Source organism: Astatotilapia calliptera, chromosome 1 (assembly GCF_900246225.1).
Source record: "Astatotilapia calliptera chromosome 1, fAstCal1.2, whole genome shotgun sequence".
In the NCBI taxonomy this organism is placed as follows: domain Eukaryota; kingdom Metazoa; phylum Chordata; class Actinopteri; order Cichliformes; family Cichlidae; genus Astatotilapia; species Astatotilapia calliptera.
The window spans coordinates 14,750,924-14,771,238 of NC_039302.1; the positions used below are offsets into that span (position 1 = coordinate 14,750,924).

Below are 20,315 nucleotides of genomic sequence, written 5' to 3' on the forward strand. Positions count from 1 at the left end.
CAAATATAAATTTCTGAGTGGATTCTGAATGGAGCCACAAACTATATTGGAACTCTCTAATAAAGCTGACACAGCCTGTTAGGCATCAGTGTTTCTTCCAGGTATAAAATACTAAAAGATTTTAACACAAGTGACTATTTTGTAGTGGGCTGCAGTTAGTTGTTTTTGTTTAATTTATCACATGATATTAAAAAAAAACAAAACAAAAAAAAACAAAACACCAAACCTATTTTCTTACAAACAGGAGAATTGAAAGAGATGTTTAAGATTACTTTGAAGTAGACTAGCTACAGGTGAATGTTCATGTGATAAAGCAGGTTGTCTTCCAATCAGGAGATCATGGATTGATCTCAGGCTACTCCAGTCTGCATGCCAAAGTATCCATGGGTAAGATACTAAACCTCAGTTGCGAATGTTTGAAAGCACAGACAAAAGTGTCCCTTTATTTGTATTATTCCTTCCTCTTTTCCTCATGCCTGGTAGCTCCCTTGTCGATTATAACCATGTCTTCTCATTTCTACTCCTGTCCCTCCTGGTCATTTCAATCAAAACCTTTACATCTTCAGCTCTGTTACCTCCACCTCCTCTTTTTTCCCCCAGTGTCACTGTCTACAAACCAGACATCATAGCAGGCCTCACATAATTCAGTGATCAAAAAGTCCACTGCCCTCTACACATCTTCATTACCTCCACAGGTATGTCATCTGGACCATCTTCCACTCTTCATAGGTGCCCTGCCTTCATCCTCACTAATCATCTGCACTTTCTGATTCACTAACCTCCATCCATCCATCCATCCACTCTTTTCTTCATTCATGAGCTCCTTTAAAGTACTACTTCCACTGCGTTCACTTGTTAGTACATTATATATAAGCACCAATCCATTTACTATACTGCAAATGGTCTCTGGGAGAAAATTAATTACATTAAAAGCAGCCTACTTTGACAGTAACTGAAACATACAGCAGTTTAACAACTTTAAAAATAGTCCAATGGCAAAGCCACTGTAAAGTAGGGCAAAACAATCACATGTGGCTCTAGAATCACAGGTTTGAGACCCCTGATGCAGCCCCTCAGGTTATCCTCCGTCTAAAAGAATGTTTTAGCTCTTCTCTTTTCAAGGTCACCCTGCCTCTAAGGCGGAGGTTCCGTATTAAAGCATAATATTGAGCTCCATCACAGCTTAAGCTATGCCGCAACAGTCGAGAGCATCGGAAACAGAAGCACAAGGTGCACGGATGTGTTTTTGTTTTTCAAAACACAACTTCACTCAGTGACTTTCATACAGCTGCTTTTATTTTATTTTAATTTTTTTTTTTTTTTAAATAGGATTTTCACTGCTGAGGGAAGTTAAAACTCAAAAAAGGCAGACTTCTCTCAGCATCATACACATACTGGCAGTTAAGGTGAAAAATAAAAACTAGAAGTTCAAGATACATCACATATGATTAAAAAATAAAATAAGACATTAACAAGTCAAGCTCTATATTCTGGCATTCATTCATCAGAAAACTAGAAAATGATACCTTACACAGGGATGTAAAATAACACTGGAGCCCTTTAGGCATTCGCTCTTCTGACATTCTTTGTTGTTACTGTGTTTTGATTTGCTGAGCACCAATAAATCAAATTAAAAACTGAGTCTCTAAAGCTTGATGCTACTTTGATCCCTGGGTATTGCTCTCACAGTCTCCCAGTTCCACCATGATTTGTCGCTGAAACCTTTTTTTTTCTTTCTTTTTTTTAAGAAGCAGATGAAGTTGAGAGACTCTGATCTTTCTTTGAACTTTGGACCATAAATGTGCCTCAAGGGGGGGTTTTAAGGTAGTGTTTGCTCTGTCTTCTATAAAGCATTGTACAGTCACATTATTTACATATTCAGTATATTACAGCGCCCTCTTTTCCTTTCTCAGTAGCTTGTGTGGTGCGATCAATGCAGTGCTCTCTCTTCCTTGTGGAGAAGGCCCCTTTCTGTCTCCCTGTGCTTCTGTGTCTAATCTACTGTCCTCGGGTTGGTATATGGCAGGCTTTAACTGTGACTGGGTGATTTTTGGGAAAAGAAGGGACCTTTTTGTGATGAACATGAGTGTGAGTCTGTTCTTTAAAAGAGAAAATCCTCAGGGGCACACACTGCAAAGCGTCGGTTAGTTTGCTGGGTTGCAGTGCTGCACCTTTGGGAACTGATTCACCTGTTTAGAGGGAAGCTGTCGACAAGTGTGGGTTGGTTTGTTCTTTTGTAGGCACACGGTTGATTTTCGAAGTTGCAGGCAGATATGGAGTGCTCCTCCAATCGAGAGCAGGGGGGGAAAAAATTCAAGAAGGCAGTCCATTTATACCTGCAACGATGTGCAATATTTTCTACAGAACGCAAAGTTCATACCGCCTCGCTGTGGCGGGGGGGGGGGGGTGTTAAGGGCAAATGGGATTTATTCATTGAAGATCTGAGCACCTGTTCACACCTTTTCTCTGAGTGAAGTAGCTGATGTAGGACTGTCTTTCTGGTCCCTGTGTTTTTAATTCTTACATTTTCATTTAATTGGAGATTCTATATTAGCACTCGATTAATTCAAGCTTTGTGAACGTGGACCTTAAGTGAGCTGGATGTAAGCAACACGAGCACAGACTAGTCGTTGCTTACAAACCTCCAGTTAGATCTGCGTTTAAGCACAGGATACCAGGTGTAGAAGGCTGACCCCGGACCAAACCCGTAGCATTGATTTTGGATTAGACCCTGCGTGTTCTTGTGAGCTTACGAGGCTTTAAAACACAGCCAGTTTTCAGGCAATGCTGTGCAGCTATTATTCCCTTTGTACAGGGAGTGTTACTCACTGGCAGAAGAACTAACTTGCTGGGTCATAACACTGAGACTGCTGTGAAAATCCCTGCCACTGCTTCTAGGCAGCAGTGTCATCACAGGATAAGGCCAGGGAGGGAGAGGATGGAGGGGAAGGGGTGATCTTGGGCTCAAGCCACACTGTGACATATTCCAATTAAAAACATTTTCCCATCACCCCCTTGTCTCAATGAACTGCTTATGGATCGGTTTTGGCAGATTCAAGCGCTGTTCACTGGTGGGAGTCCAGCAGGGGGCAGGAGTGCGAGCGGATGTCGTTATGTTTGTGGATGGCCCGGTCCAGGTCCAGAGGCTGTCCGTTAACACTGACCTCCATGCAGCCGCTGTAGGGTGTCGACACCAGCGTGGACACCAGAGGAACATCTGCGGGTGGAAATCACAAGAAGTGTCCAAATAACATTATTCACTTTGTTCAACGTGTCAGTGAAAACATTCATCCATCTGTTGTCATGTGGGACGTTTTGTGTGTGTTTTTTTTAAATTATTGCATTACAAAAAATCTTATGTTGTTCTTTCAGCTTTGAGAACTGTGCAAGATTCTAGCTGCCGGGGATGTTTTCCAGCCTGAACCCAGCAGTCATGCAGACAATAACAGAAGCTGATACTCTTCAATAGAGGTAGGAAGTACTTTAAAAACTTTATGGAAAACTTTTCTGTTCTGCGTAAGTGTGTATGTGCTCACCAGGGAGGCCTCCTATGAATGTAGTAGACTGTGACAGGAGGCCAGTGGGAACTTCAGCATCTTCACTTCGTCCAGAATGGCCGTCGACCAGCAGAAGGGTCTGGTTACCAGAGACTGTCACCTGGATTTCATGACTCATACCATCACAGAAGGGTGCAGGAGAGCTGGCAATGACGGCATTACCTACAGACACCAGAACAAACTAAAGACACACAGGAAGTCAGTTTGCATATCAAATATACAGAAAGTGGTTTTGAACACGTGCACAGTGCGGGATGCATTTACTCACATCTCGCCACTCATCGGTTACAGGGTTATAATCAGCCAGAGCGATGGAGAGAGGCACTCTGTCCTGGTGAACCAGTGCAAAAAGCACCCCAATAGCAGTGGTTGGATTCAGGGTCAAGCGGACGCTCAGGTTCTGTGATTCTGAAGAGAAGAGGAGGGCAGGGGGATGAAGATGACCACATGTGCTTACAATGAATACAAAGAGTTGTTCAAGCTATGAACACAAACACGCATGTACCATAGGTGATGTTGAAGAGAGCAAAGCCTGTGCCGGGGTAATATGCCCCCGGATCCTCACTGCTGAAACACTGCATGTTATCATTAGACCTGATGGTTTCTTGTATGGAGGTGTCTTCACCCGTTAGCCACCGCCACTCCTTCATACAACCGTCAAGACGAGGGTTCACCTGAGGAACGAATGAAGTCACAACAGTTAGGAAATGTGTGAAAGTCTCTTTGTGGTGTATACATTAAAAAAAAAAAAAACACACACCTTATTGACCAGGCTGTCCTCTTTGAAAGGCACTCCCCCCACAGTGAGGTTGAGCTCATGCATCCCCTTTTTCAGTGTGAACAGGTCCCCGTTTACCGCAATCTTCATCACTGCTTCCCTGTCAATCTTAATCACTAGGCTCCGCCCCTGCTCCTCCACCGAGATCTGGTTAAAACCGGACATTTAACAAGCTTTTAATAAGCTAATGAAGACCGTGTATACAGCGTAGTATTATTTGTTTTGATCCTCAGCACAAGAGTCAGACCTTCCTCCACTGGCCATCGCTGACAATAGGTCCACTGCTGGTGACCCTGCTGACGCCGCCATATTTCAGCTGCAGCTCCAGCTTCCCCTGGTTCATCGCCAGCACGATCCAGGAGCTGTTTAGGTGACCTCCAGCAAAGAAGATCACTCCCTCGTGATCGTAGGTGCGGAAGTCAAACTCTGCTGAAAAGCTGAAAAGAGAATTAGGAAACAGCAATGAAGATGGTCTTTGTCCAATGGTAACTAAGATGAAAATGCCTCCAAGACAAGACAGCTGTTGCTGATGAACACGTTGAAAAATCCAACAGAAATTTCTCACCCTGTGTGAACCCTGCGGCGAAAACGCAGCCGCACCACTGGAACACCGCTGAACATGCGTCCCAGGTAAAGAGAGCGGGGGTTCCTCTTCAGGGCCGGTGTTGTGCAGGGAGTTATAGGCTGGAGGAGAGAACAAACACAAAACCAGCGTGGAGATAAAGTCATGAGAATCATGCACATATACAAGATGGCACTTGAAATTGTACTTTTTAACCCATGATGGGATGGTAGAAGCAAGAAAAATAGCACGTGGTCCAACAGACATAGCTTTTAATCATCATTTAACAACAGCGGCAGCTGGTTTTTGTATTTCACCTTACAGCTCCGAAGGTCCTGCGCCAGCTTCATACCCTGGCGTCCATCGCAGAAGCAGTGGAAACTCCCCTGAGTGTTCAAACACTCCTCTTCACAGACACCCGTCTCACACTCATCCACATCTGACAAGCGACAGAAGGTTGGAGAAATTAAAGGGCGTGAGAGCTCAGAGTGACGACTGGGACATGAGAGAATTACAGAGAAGAAGAGAGTTCATAAATTTATCAAAGTCACATCAGCAGAGGGATTAGTCAAAACATGACCCCACAAGGATCAACAAAACATCAAATCCAGGAATGCAGGGGGGGAAAAGAAGAAAAAACATATCAGGGAATGCAAACAACACTTGAGTTAAGTGGCCTTTGACGCTGACTGGATGGTATCGCCATACTTTATATATAACCTTACATGGCCATGAGCAGGCTATGATAAGCAGTAATTCTCTAAGGAGGGACAATGAGGTTATGAAAAGTCTGGTTTGAAGTAGAGATTAGAACTTGGGCACACGAGTAATTCAAAGCTTCGGTTTAAATCCGCAGATTCTTTTCCATGTTGATTCAACACATATGATTTGGTGGCTAAGTTATCACACATATTGTGGAATAAAAAATTGGATTTTGTGTGATAGCTGTCACATATAAATCCTGAAATACAGGATTGCTGCGGTTTCGCTCTACCACATTTTCTTTAGAGTGATTAACATTAATTACCAAGGAAAGGTGCATCGATGGCTCAGTCTGTATGTTTACTCCCCGAGTTATCTTTTTCTAAACGCAGACTTTTTCACAGTGACCTGTTACCTACTTATATACAATTTCTCCAAATACCTTTGCATTCCCTTCTTGACCCCGCTACGCAGCTGCACCGAGCCCCGCTGAGGGTAAAGCTTTTCCCTCAGTCAGTTCTGATTAAACCAAGTGTATTTATGTGTAGTTAAACACACTTACCGACGCAGCTTTTGGTTTCATTGTCGTAAACATAGCCGATGTCACACAAGCAGTCGTAGCCACCCTCCTTATTCTCACATCGTGCCGTTCCACACACACCTGCGATCTTGCACTCGTTCAGATCTGAAAGACACCAAAATGTCCTCAGCTTTGACACTCCAAAAGTCACGTGTAAGGGCTTAGGAACATTTCAAAGGAAAAGACATAGAACAATCCAGTGGGAGTAATTTGAAGAATGGAAACTTAACCTGGTCCTCATGTGCTTTGTACCATTTTATCCTCCAAAGAAACATAATTAAATACATGGATGTATTGTTTGCATATTTAATACACAGTATCTATATGTTCCAGCACTGCAGTTACACTGAAATAAATATTTACAGAAGGAACCTTTCAGGATGTTAAATCACACAACAGTTTGAGGCCTTTCTCAGACTTCTCTTTTCTGGGGGGAAAGCTAAAACTATAAATAAAACTGTGTGAGTTTACACAGGGGTCCACATTAGGAAAACATGAGCTTGTAATGTTTTATTTTCTGCCTCGTTTGTTCACTAATCAAAGCCATGTGTTCTTTTATGGACTCACAATGATGGTTATGACACAAGACAGAATAACACTGCTGCTGGACTGTTTCAGAGACTTGAACTTCAGAATAATTACAAATTTAACTTTAGTTTTATTTTTTTTGGTCAGGGATTATACACAAAAACACTGATCTCAAAAAGAAAAGAAGCCCTGAACTAGATTTAGCTACTGGCTAGTTTTCATCTGCAGTCCGTGGGTATGGAGGCTAAGCTGCAACTTCTGAGGACAGAAACTGTGCTTTTTTTCCCCAGTGACCACTCAGTTCCCACAGAGCATCGTGTCAAAATGCTTTCAGCCACTAAATTCCATATAAGTGGGGAGAGTTTTTTTAAAAATTTTTTTAAATAACTCGTCCATCTGGACACTGGAGTTTGGGGCATGGCAGCTTAGATTGACAGGTATGCGTTTCTGGAGCATTTCTGGAGCATTTTAATGGATTATCTGACAAACACATTGCTCTAGTATTTAACAATAATTAGCATTGTGTGTGTCTATGCATTGTCCCTGTGTAGTTTATGGATGTAACATGCAACTATACCAATTATCAGTTTATTTACAAAAGTACTTTTTAAAAACACAAGTGTTGTAGAAAGCACCAAAACACCACACAACAAATCAGCAACAACAACAGTAACAAACAGAAGGTTAGAACACACCACTCTCATTCTGAATTAAAAGCTAAAGAATAACATTTTAATATATGTTTTAAATGGAGTTAGGAGCTGAGATATATCTGGTGATGCCAATCCATTAAAGGTTTAAAAAAAAATAAAATAAAATCTTAAAATGAACAAACAGGGAGCCAATGAAGGAAGGCCAGGGCGGGGGAGATGTGCTCCAGTTTAAAGACGAACTGCAGCATTTTGGACTAACTGTAGGCAAGCAAGGGAAGCTTTGCTAAGGCCAATATAGTGCGCATTACAGTAGTCCAGATTTGTTGTGATAAAATAAGACATCCAAAAATTTTCGGGGGGGGGGGGGGGGGGATTTGAATCTTTGAAAAAGTCTGAAATGAAAAATTGATAAAATGATAAAAACTAGCTTTAATAATGGAATTTATATGCTTATCTAGTATAAAATCACAGTCCAGTCTGACATCAAGGTTAGTCACTCGGACCCAGGTCCAAGAGAGGAGTAGTACACACACCACCAGGTCTGAACACAATGATCTGAGTTCCTTGTGATCTGATATCTTTCAGACACTTCTGTAGTGGTTTAGGAGTTGAATTGACATTTCTTTTTATAGGCATGTAGATTTAGGTGTTGTCTGCATAGGAAAGATATGCATGCATGTCCATGTTTTTTAAAAATCAGGCCCAGGGAAAGAAGTTAAAGAAAAGAAAAGGCCTGGACTGAGAATCGATCCTTGTGGGACACCAGACCTATTAACTTCTGGTTTTAAAAAACTAATGTGGAGGCAGCCAAATTGTTAATACTGAGGCTCAAAATGAGTCCAGAGACCAATGGATGACGTCATCGTGGGTACATCCATCTACAGTCTATGAGACTGATATTATATTAAATACAAAATATAAATAAGCAGAAGTAGATAAAATACAACATAATCAATTATACAAGTCTATAAAGAATTTATATTTTCAGAGTGGGAAGTGGATTCAGAATTGGTAAATGGCGATGATGTGTCTATTTGCAGCAGTGCTGACTTGATTCCAGCTATTAGAAGACGTGCATTCGTGGTCTGCGGCTTACCATTACACAGCTGATGTCCTGACAGTGTGTAGCCTTGGCGACAGGAGCAGTGGTAACTGCCCACAGTATTGTTGCACTCGTGGTCACATCCTCCATTTCTCCTGCTGCACTCATCGACATCTGCAAGCAGGAGAGAGGTGAGAAATGCAGGTTGCTTTCAGCTGGATGCTGTTTAGTGACTGTGAATTTCTTGTTTGTTGTACATTCCAAATAAGGGACACAGTATGTAACTGTGGCTGAGTGTTTAGGAGGACTGTGGTTGTCAAGTGGAAAAGGCTCAGACCGACTCAAACTGAATCTGTTTTGGTTTCCTCTCGCAGTAAGGTGGTAGGATGAGTCACAGTGGAAATGTGTGGAATGATGGCTGCGCCATAAATCAGAGAAACATGTTCCCCTCTCCCTCACAGTGAGAGTTTAGAACTTATGTGGATTTAACTTCTAACAAGCATGCAAACCTCAGTTTGGAGTCTGGGATAGCACTTCCCGTACATGCACTTCATAATGATCTTACACACCATTCACACATCATTAATAACTGCAGCAGGAGCTGGATATTAGACAGCATGCCATCAATAACAGCTTTTCAAGGTCAAATTAATTCCAGCATCGTTGAGAGACAAAACAGTATTAGTTTACACATGAGAAAAGCAGGATGTTTCTATCAGTGGACAGGACAGGGGTTCGCTGTCAGAGCCAAGGTCACAGTAATGACATTTGCACTGATGTACCAGAATGACAGAGCAAAAATTCAACCTCTGCTGAGCTCCAGGACACAGCTTTCCATAATGATGACAGTACCTTTCTCACACGTGGCTCCCGTCCAGCCCGTAAAACAATGACAGAGGAAGTCGCCCTTTTTGTCCTCGCAGCGGACGGTACCGCTGGGATTGCAGGGATTGGGAGAACACTGATTGGGAATATCTTAAAGTGTGAGAAAACAGAGACAGAGAAAAAGACATGTTATTACTGCTTTAAGCATCAAGTCTGTACAAAGGTTGCTTATAGTCAGTGTAACTGTATACCATAACAGACAGAGGACACTCCTGATATGCAGAATCTCTCTTAGGTTCTGCACATTGGGAGATCTGTATAAATAGCCTAACTTGTGACAGGCTCTCTTTCCGGACATGCCCTAATTCCCACCACCTGTCCTCTACTTCTCAAGAAACAATACTGAATTGATATTTAGCTTTATTTTTAATTCTTGTTTTTGCTACTTTTCTATTCCATATTTACACTTAATTCCCCCCCTCTTTTCCCCCCCACTGCACGCTTGTGTAATAGTGCTCAGTTTTCTCTCCAAATCTGTTTCCTTCCCAAGCAGAGGAGTTTGAGTACTCGACAAGTCTGGACATGTTAGCTGGAGTTCAGAGAAAGAGAAAATGACAAAGACTGGAGAAAATGAAAAGGGGGGGGGGGGGGGGGGGAGAGAGGATTTGCGTTTGCGTTTTTGCATATAAAACCCAAAGCCACAACTTCTTTTTTTGTAACATTGCATGACAGCTAGAGATGAACCGATCCGATATTATGTATCGGTCAGATACTGACGTAAATTACTGGATCGGATATCGGAGAGAAATAAAAATTTAATCCAATCCATTAAATATCAAAAAAGCACCTCACAAAACTTGCGACATGGCGTAACTCGGCTCATAACCGTTGCACGTCGCAGCAGTATGCGTCACGTGATAGAGCGGCTGTGTGTATTTGTAGCCTCGCTACAAATCCGGCATTTCATCTCCGAGGAAGTGATCCCAGAGAGAAGTAAAGCAAATGTGTAAGTAGCCCAAAATAAATGTAAGTAGCCCGAATAAAAAAAGAGAGCAATTTTTGATTGATGTTTTGTTTCCTGTTTTGTTTCCTTTACAATATTATACTTTAATGTATAATATTGTAAAGGAAACAAAACATTAATCAAAAAATTGTTGAAAAACAAATTACAACATTGTATAAAAATTACAATCATCAACTCAAATACTTGGTTCTAATTGAACAGAAATTTCTATGAACTTGTAAGAACTGTGTAGGACATGAATCAGTCTGTGTCAGATCCTGAATTTGAAATTTCCGCTGAAGTCTAAACAGATTTTTCAGGTTTATTTTTAGTATGTTATTTGCAATTGGTGTTTGTTCTGGGAAAGATATTGCAGACTGAGCAATAATGCGTTTCTTGCATTTCTCATGGGTTCTAATGGGGGCCTTTCTTAAAATGACTGGTCCCAGTAACAAAGGCGCTTGTCGACTCAGAAATCGAGAGAAAACCAACAACACACCCGGCAGAACATTATGTTATTTACACGGGTGCACATAAGTGGTCCGCATGTGCGCATTCGCTGTCAAAATAAAAGACGCGCACCAGATAAGAAGTTGCAACGCTGTTTGCGTCCATATAAAAAGCACTGTTTTTGTCCGCTAGAGTGGGATTTTCACGGCACATTCCGCACCACGTCTCTGTGCGTTCATCATTTGTTTGAAGCCAGCTCACCTCCTGCAACCACTTTTCCGAGAATACGTGCTTTATTGTGGTTCTGACTCCTTCTGACATTTCTTTGGAGGTAGAGGAACACCAAAGTAATTGCTTAAAGGAGCTTCTTCGACATCTTTAAGAGTTTTAAACAAATGTCTGTCCTCCTCCAGAAAATCTTATGTATGCAAACACGCGTTGCAACTTCATGTCTTGTGCGTGTTTTTTTTGGGTTTTTTTTCTTTGACAGCGAATGCGCACCTGCGGACCACTTATGTGCAGCCCCGGTTATATAGCTCGTCATATTGCAGCCACAGAAATTCTTTTGTCCATGAAACCATAAAGCTGCACTTTCTTTTTGCCTTATAGTCTGATTTGTCAGAACTTTTCCGTTTTGTGGTAAGCTTTTCTTTGGCTGTCACTTCTTCACCCTGACCTCTCTTATTTGGCTCAGCAGAACTAAGATATATATCCTGCTGCTTTTACACACACACACACATAACGCTCAGTGATTCTCTGCGCGATCAACCTCTCATATGTTTAAGCTTGCTGCGGGAGATTTCACTTGTCATGTTTGCATAGTAAGCTAACGATTGATAAGACGATGTCAGAGGAATTGGTGCGCAAATTATCATCACTCACAGATCAGTGCTGTCGCTCTCTATACACAGTTCGCACGATTGCAAAGTGAAAGCAAAAAAACAAGCGCAAATTCAAACGAGATTTCAATATGTCACATATTGACAGTGGCTCACCGATGCCAATGACATAATTACCCAGCTACATTTCCGAAAGAATGCAAAAGCATTGACATATATTTTTCCTTCCTACAATAGCCTGACGGGCAGGGAAGAGATAGATTTTGGTAGCCCGACTGGAAAAATCGCTAGCCCCGGGACGTCGGGCTAGCGATTTTGCAAGCCCTGTATCTGATTGAGGAATCATGCATCTTTGGAAAAGAGAGTTTATTACAGAGAAATGGCTCTTTCCAAAATAAAAGCTATACTATACGCTTCTTCTGGGCTATATTCTCAGCAGCATATTGTAGCGGGTCAGGGCTGTTCGGGGTTCTGTTTGTACAGTTATGTTTTGTTTATGTTGCCATAGTGACGGGTGACGCCTTCTCGCTGCGACGGTGTATCCTTCCAGGGTCAGAGGGCGCTCTGTGTGTTGTTGTTGCTGCTGTGCGGTTGCCGCGCTGAGCAGTTAGCTAGCGGCAGTGTTCTTCTGCAGATATCAATAAACGGCTGTGCTCCCTGGCTAGCTCACGGGAAGCAAGACCAAACAATACCTCCGTCTCCTCCTTGTCTGAGCTCGCCACAATATTAAACATATCAGGTCCCCATAAGGAGAATCGTGTGCTAAGGGCTGTCTAAATGACTCGGGTAAAGTTTGTAGCATGCATGCTTGTTGTTTTTGTCTTCTTCCACTTGTCTTTGCACTAGGATGATGTCGGCGTAAATGTGCAGTCATATTCGTTGTGTTCCCACTAGTGCTGTCAGCGTTAATCTCGTTGAAATGACGTTAACGCCACAACACGGCAAATCTCCATTAACGAGCTACCCCTGCGTGGGGCTAGACGGCCAACACGTTAACGAGCTAACTGCGCTAACACACTAGTTCCCACCCATGTAATTGAGCATTGCGTGGCACATCCAACATACTGTTTTACTTTAGTCCATGACGCGCTTACCTTCAGGGTCATACATCACATGAAAACCAAAATAATTCCAAACGCCAGATCTGAATGAGGGTGGAGGAGGTTCAATTTGCCATGTTGCAAGGAGAGCTTAACTTCTGTCTCGCTAGCTTGCCCTGCGCTCTTCCTTCTGACGATGCTGTCTGTGTTGAACACTCAGTGGATCTGCGCTCGACAGTGCAGCCTAGGCGGAGTAGTCGAACGCAGATTCACTGAGCGCTCAACACAGACAGCATCGTCAGAAGGAAAGTTGATAAAATAAATTACAAATTTTGTATTGTTCGATACATATGCGTACCAAACCGAAAGCACTGTATCGAACGGTTCAATATCGATACGAGTATCGTTGCACCCCTAGTAAGTACATCTCTGAATGTTTGTAAAGCATTCCCTCGTTAAGCTTAACAACCGATATATGGAGCGACTGCCTCTCTCCCCCTCCCTCTCCTGCTGCTACTTCAATTGAGAAACTGATCAATGATCAGCTGATCAGGCTTTTCTATCGCAAGTCCGTCTCGTTTGTTTTGGGCCCACTTTGCACCAGAAAGAGGAAACCAGTGGATAAACAACAGCAGCACGTTTAAGCTTGATAAGCTGTTGTTAGAATTTATTTAATATTACTTTCTACTCGAGGATCTTTTTCTATGTAGCTGACGGCTGGTAACTGTGCAGGGGCGGATCTAGCAAAGTTTAGCCAGGGGGGCCGATAGGGCATTAACAGGGAAAAGGGGGCACAAAGAATGCCGCATGCCACAGCCGCTCTATCACGTGATGCATACTGCTCCGACCTGCTAATGTTCTGAGGCGAGTTACGGCGTGTTGCAAGTTTTGTGAGGTGCTTTCGTGATATTTAATGGATCGGATTACATTTTTTATTTTTCTCCGATATCCGATCCAGTAATTTAGGTCAGTATCGGACCGATACCGATACGTAATATCAGATCGGTCCATCTCTACTTTCTACACCAGGATCCTTTTCTACATAGCTGACGGCTGGTAACTGTGCAGGGGCGGATCTAGCAAAGTTTAGCCAGGGGACGCCGATAGGGCATTAACAGGGAAAAGGGGGCACAAAGACATACTTTTCTTTCTTATTCTCATTTAAAATGTCTCGCTTTTAATAAATAATTATCCGAATCTTACACCCAAAGTTTTAATCTGATGTAAAATGTATATAAGTCCATTACTGTATATAGTAACTATTAAGTCTAATATACCCTAGTAAGCTATAGTACTTTTTCCTTTGGGAAGGTATGATCTGTGCAGTCTGTAGTTCTGTTGAAGAAAGATGTTGAATCTATTTAATTATTCTTGAAAAATAATTTATTTCTGGGCATTTTTTTTCCACACTGCATCAAATTAAAGTTGATTACGTCGATTAAGCATCATGAGGTGGTGGGTGGTTCCCTATTTATTTATTTTTTGCTGGGAGTTTTAGAACCCTATTAGTTAGGTTGCTTACTCTTTAAAATACCAGAATAGGGAGGATGGTGCAGGTTTAAGTTTATTTTTGGGTGCAGTGTATTTTTTGCATACAGGTATAACAGAATAGCATTAGTGTTTTTGTTTTGTTTTGTTTTTTAACTTGAGTATTAACTTATACAAAAAGCAGCAAGATATTAAAAGAACAGTTTTATTGATTAAAAAACACACTATATCGGATTCATATCGGAATCGGCCGATATCCAAATTTATGATATTGGTATCGGTCATAAAAAAGTGGTATCGTGCCATCTCTAATGACAGCTGCTCAAAACTACACACTAACGGCTTGTGGTACTTTGCATCTGTGAACCTTTATTTTGTTTATGCAATCTCTATTGACAGCTTCATATATGACAGTTGCGATGCTGTGAAAGTGTCAACAGAAACATAATACAAAACCAAATCTTTTCAGGAATACCAGGTTGTCACTCCTCAACAAAAACAAGACTACGTGAAGCATGGGATCCGTTCGCTGCAATGGGCAAGACCTTATGAAAATAACATGTCCATATTACAATATACACCAATATTCTCCAAATCCTCTACCATTCAGCATTTTTGGTGCCTACAAAGAGATGAATCTGTCCATGCTGTGTATATTAATAACAGATACCAGCTTGTGACTTATGTTCTGAAAGCAAGCCAGACAGCTGCTCTAAAAATAACATGGAATAATAGTCAAATATAAAAAATGCTGACTGTCACACCTGTGCTAAATGTAGTCGAAATTACAAGTTAGAGATGTGTAGAGCCAAAGCTAGCCGTCTCATTCGGAAAGAGCAAAATCTAAATAGAGACAATGATTTTGTGAGCTGAATTTAGACTTTAAAAACATTAAAGCACTGCATGATGCCAGCAATGAGGAAAAGCTCAGCAATTCATCAATGCAGAGTAAGACAAAAAACAAATGTTAAGAGACAGCACTAAAAACATTTAAACAGCACTTTTAAGCTATTATTATTAGGACCATTTTATTATCTTAAGTTTGAATTAAGTTAATAATGCCTAAGGTTGGATGCTATAGTTGGGTATATTTGCCTTAACAGACTTAATCTTCTCAACTACCAGCTATTGGTGTAATGTAACTTTGTGCATTTATTAAAAACATCTGTATTTAAACTGAGCGTTATGTGCACAAATACTTGGCTGATGTCAGTGCTTTACAGATGATGATCCCTCAGTTACAAATAACACAGCAGGAATGTTTTACTACAATACATTTTATCAGATATTTCTTTTTTTTCTTTTTTTTAAACATTGAAGTAATATTCCTTCATCAAAACTGAAAATATTTGCATATCAGCATCAGTGCATGCAATTGTACTCTCTGACAAAGGAGGGCAGATATTAAAAAAAAGAATCCCACCCATGCTCCTGGTTAGTGATGCTTTGTAGACCATTAAACAAGAAGTGTAACTGCAGGAGCCAAGCTTGTTTCCTCTGCTTCAAAATTTAATGGTCCCCCAACACAGAGTCACAATTTAGTTCCATTTGTTAAAACACACACTGTGGAATCACAGCCTACAAAGCTTCCAGAGAAGTAACAATGTGCCATACTGTGGATGTCAAAGAACAGTAACACGTGTCTTTCAGTGATCTATTTTTATCCATTTTTGTAAAGTGCCATTCACAGAAAACTGCAGACTAAGGAAACAGAAGCAGGGAGCAGTGGGAGAATTAACTCAGTAGATGTTTCCATAATGCGCTGTGCATGTCGGAAATATTCCATAAATAAATTGGTGGAAAGCCAGAATCTGCTTTGAGACCATCAGTGGTGACAGGCAACTGATGGGCGAGATAGAAAAATGGTGGAAAGGAGATGATGCTGACAACTGGTGGAAAAAAAGTACTGCCGTATCTTTAAATGTCACAATGCTGCAGCTGAGTCATGGAAACGCCTCCCCCGCAAGACAATCAACAGCCAATAGCAGTAAAGCCGGTCTCCTGTATCCTGATGCAGCAGAAATCCTTAGCCATCCTCTCATCAGACCATCCTCTCTACGTCATTCCCCAGCCGAGCCCACACACGAAGAGGCTGGCGCAGTCGCTCAGGAAGTGAGTGCGCGAATATGTGACGACTAAAGGGGTGTGTCACTCATTCAGCAACGTGTAGCGTCACTGTAGCAAAGTGCTGCAATGTTACTCATAGACACTCACGCACACACAGTTCACTTTAAAAGGAGCTAGGTGTGCCACGCTGAGAAAATGGACCTGGAGGTGCCGAAGAGATTCAGCACATCTCTGCTTCCGATTGCTTCTGTACTTGCAGAGGGCACACACTGGAGTGTGATGCAGAGCAGTGATACTGCAGTGCAGCACAACTCTGCAACATAACTAGCTCCCTGTCTCTTCATGTAGCAACTTTCTCAGTGAAATAAAAACCGAGAATAAATGAGAGAGCAGGATGTAGACATGCATTAATCTAACCTATTCACAGACTAACAATAAAGCTGAAAGGCAGACAGGAGGAGGTAAAAAAAACAAAACAAAACAAAAAAAACTTACTGTGGACACATGTGACCAGATCCTGTTTTTTCTTTTCAGAATCTCCAAACGTGTCCAGGCAGGCTAGACAGAGACAAAAATGGAATTCAGTTGAAGGGATGACAAACGTATAATCAGCCAAGAGAGAGATTAATGGTTTTAGGTAGAATAACTTACCTAAATACTTGGGATAAAAGTAGTTCTGCATCAGAGAAAAACAAAAACAAAACACAGAGGGTAAAGTTATGTGTTTGCAAACAAAATCTAAACAAGGCAATACAGTCTCAATGAACTCTTAAAATTAGTAACAGGTTTCTGCTTATACTTGACTTAATTGTGCATTTGTTTTGGGGGGTTTTTATAGCTCACTTCTGCAGGAAAAACAGTTCATAAACAATCATGAAATTTGGCAGTGCGATGCAGAGATTAGGCTATGATTACTCTGTAATCTGCTCTAACAGGGTGCAGCTCTATGACAGGAGCTTCTTCAGCATTCTCTGCATTCCTGGTAGTAGTACCATCCCTCCTGCCTTCTGGCTGCAGCAGTTCTCCACATATAGGCCAAAATCTGAGACTCTGGAGGCACAGAGTCACACTCATGCTGCAGTAGATGCCAGATGCAGCAGGCTTGCGTGAGACCGGTGTCTTATTAAGTGAAACTAATCAGGCAAAATTCTGTGTGGGGTAAAGTCTGATTATACACTGACCTAAAATATAAGCTGACCTTCAAAGGTTAACCGAAACGACTAAATTTGAACCTCACACTGAGCAAGTTAGTTTTGACACCTTCTTCTCATTTGTATGTCCCGTATGTCATCAAATAAATGAGAGACCAGAAACTTGGTATGACTGTCCATTGCCAAGGATGATCATAAGCATTGGGAACACCCCAGCCTCTCTCTTTCCCTCTCTGCAGAGCTACAAAGCTGCAGCAGAATAAAATGCAGAGTCAGAGACAGGCCCTTTCAGGATGAATAATGCAGATACGAGTGAGACTGCAGCTTTGTGTCACGACAAGGTTCAAAACTTAAAGGAGTAATTTGGTGTTCTGCCGGTGGCATGCGTGGATCTGATTCAGACATCACCCGACTTCACCCTTTTTACCAGAATCCACCTCAGCTTCAGTTTAATCCTCCCTCTCTCAGCGCCAGACTAATCTTACAAGTAATCTTAAGTCATCGATTGCCTCATTCGCTCCCTCTCTACTACAATTCACAATATCAAATCTTAAGGAGTGAATGTGACATTTAAAGGGCAGCACATCACCAACACAAGTCCACCACTTAAAACCGTTGAATATGAATGTCAGATGTAGAAATTAAGAAAAATTACAGAGTTCACAATCAAAAGCATCCAGCCACGTTAGGGTAGACTTGTTGCAGAAGATTCTGGGCATGCATCTGCACTAGTATTTGCTGTAGCACATATCATCTTCCCGAGGAAGCCCAAGAAGCCCAAGTTCTGTGTGTTTTTCTAAACACTTTGGATTATTTATAGCCTGTTTGCACATACAGCACACTCTAGTACATATAAAATAGGCTTATGAATTCACATGGATGGAAAGGCTGACGTGTACACTCATGAATGCAGAATGGAAACTAATCTCCAGTACAGGTTTCTGAGCATGGCCCGTGTGATGGATTTTGTACGATGTTAAATGTCAAGTAGGAAACATATCTTCAGATTACCAGGGCAACGTACACAGTAATGTTGAATGAAATGCATATGTGTGCATGTGCAACATCAGAAGATGCAACACGATGAGAAAAAGAAACAGAAAGACATCCAGCTACATCCCATATTTGTTATCAACTTAAGGACACATGTCAATATGAAGAGGAGATTGGGGATATAAAAGGGGATTTCACAAATGACGGTAGAGTCATGCTGACTCAGTGTCTGTCACAGAAACAAAACAAAAGACGCGGAAAGCGGCCAAGTCCCAGACATGGGAATATTATGTATGTGTCCTGACAGCTATCAGCATGCTGGACTTATTGAAGCATGAATACTAGCGGCAAGCAGCCCAGACAATGAATCATTAGTGTGTGTGTGTAGTCATTATGAACATGATGTAAACACCCAGCCTCCCTGAAGTTACAGTACATAACACAACCTCAGCAGGTAATGGTGCTCTGATGGAGTTGGTGGTACTGCAGTACCTCCTCACAGGATGAGAAGGAAGCCCGCCTTTGCTCGCATGCAGCCTTTGCTGAGCTGCAGCTGAGACTAACTTGTGAACACACCACTCACCGTCTCCGGGTCGTTTTCAAACACTTCTCTGGCCTCCTCCTTGCTGCACTTTTCCTCCACGCACTCCCTCTCCAAGTGTCCTTGCTTCGTCTCCTCGAAGACTTGATTCGCCCTCCTGTGTCTGCTCAGAAACTGGTTCGCCTCTTGAGGGGACAGTGAGACTAAAGAAAGAAGGACAAAAGAGAGCAAAACGAGCAAAGTTTAGTCACCTTTAAAAAAAAAAAAAGAGCAAGTGAATGTCAAACAACTCTGCGGTTAAGCAATACACTGGCGCAGGAAAACAATGTGAGGGATGTTGCGAAATATCTAACGTTAACCGTCAGTACTGGCAATAACCAAGACGTGTATCATCACCAGCTGCAACTCAAATGTCAAAGAGGGTTTAGCGGGCTAGCTAGCCGCCTAGCATGTAACTGTTTACTTACTGCTGTCGGACCAGCGGACGAGCAGCAGGATTAGCAGCGCTGCCGACGGAAAGGACTTTGTCGGGGTCAGCCGCATTGTTTGACTGCTGTGTTTGCGCCAAGCTCGAGAAACTTTCTCCTGCCCCGTCCCACCCCCTCCTCAGCCTCTCTCGGTGTAAGCGCAGGCGTCGGTGCGAAACGCCGCAGGTATTCAGGTGACTTGCTCCGACCGTTGGCCGTTAACGTCTACGGTAGGACACGAACGTCGCGCGCGCTTGTGTGTGAGTCTGTGTCCCCCTCCTCCTCCAGGACGCTCACTACTACTACACGGGGAAACTGCACGACCGACCTCTTCTACCCCCCTCGCGTGCGGTTCAGCTGGTCCCCATCGCGGTGTGTGGGGACTTTTACTTAGCCGTTTGCGGACCGGACAGTCTGCGGAGGAACACTGCTCGTCTCTGCTTCAGGAGGAGGAGTAGCTCTCTGAGAAGTGCAGGCAGGAGTTTGAAGTGATGCAGACACCTCTTCATCCCTCCCTCCCTTCTCTGTGTTCGCGTGTGTGCATGTGCGCGCGCATCACACTGGGGAAAAAAATCTGTTTAACTGGCACGCAATCCGTGATTTGGGTGTTGCACTTGTGGTTAGTAAGTAAATACTTGTATTAAAGTAAACAATACTCGAGTACTTTGCAATGCCCTCAAAAGTATTTTAAACGTTAGTCCAGGGGCATAACCAAAGGGGGGCATGAGGTGGCACAGACTACGCTAATTGTTATCCGCCCCCCCCCCCCCCCCTTTGATTTTTTTTTTTTAAATTCAGTTTAATCTCCAAAGTGAATTTTTTTATTTCAGCTTAATTATTATTGTTTGGAAATGTTTAGTTTTATTTTATAATTTTAATTAGTTCTTCTGTTACTTTTAAAAAATTAAAAAGTAAATCAGTGCCATTGTTACAATAAAAACATAGAACTTCTTGAAAGCAGTTTACTTAGTGTTTTAGACAACCAAAGTCTCAATAAACATTTCCTCAGTGTCTTGTCAGGCAAGTTATAATAAAATTGAGAAAAAACA

At 42.1% G+C, this 20,315-nt stretch overlaps 1 protein-coding gene across 1 annotated transcript; it reads right to left on the reverse strand.

Moving 5' to 3' along the window:
* Positions 1-1,266: 1,266 nt before the first annotated feature.
* gas6 (growth arrest-specific 6) lies at positions 1,267-19,809 on the reverse strand. The gene is made up of 15 exons (XM_026165531.1): positions 19,267-19,809; positions 18,842-19,002; positions 16,766-16,790; positions 16,610-16,672; positions 9,255-9,377; positions 8,457-8,576; positions 6,162-6,284; positions 5,215-5,336; positions 4,901-5,019; positions 4,583-4,772; positions 4,318-4,482; positions 4,063-4,231; positions 3,826-3,965; positions 3,537-3,738; positions 1,267-3,217 (listed from the first exon to the last, which is right to left on the reverse strand). The coding sequence occupies exons 1-15, from the start codon at positions 19,340-19,342 to the stop codon at positions 3,066-3,068; spliced, it is 1,950 nt and encodes a 649-aa protein (XP_026021316.1). The 5' UTR covers positions 19,343-19,809; the 3' UTR covers positions 1,267-3,065.
* Between the last annotated feature and the right edge of the window lie 506 nt (positions 19,810-20,315).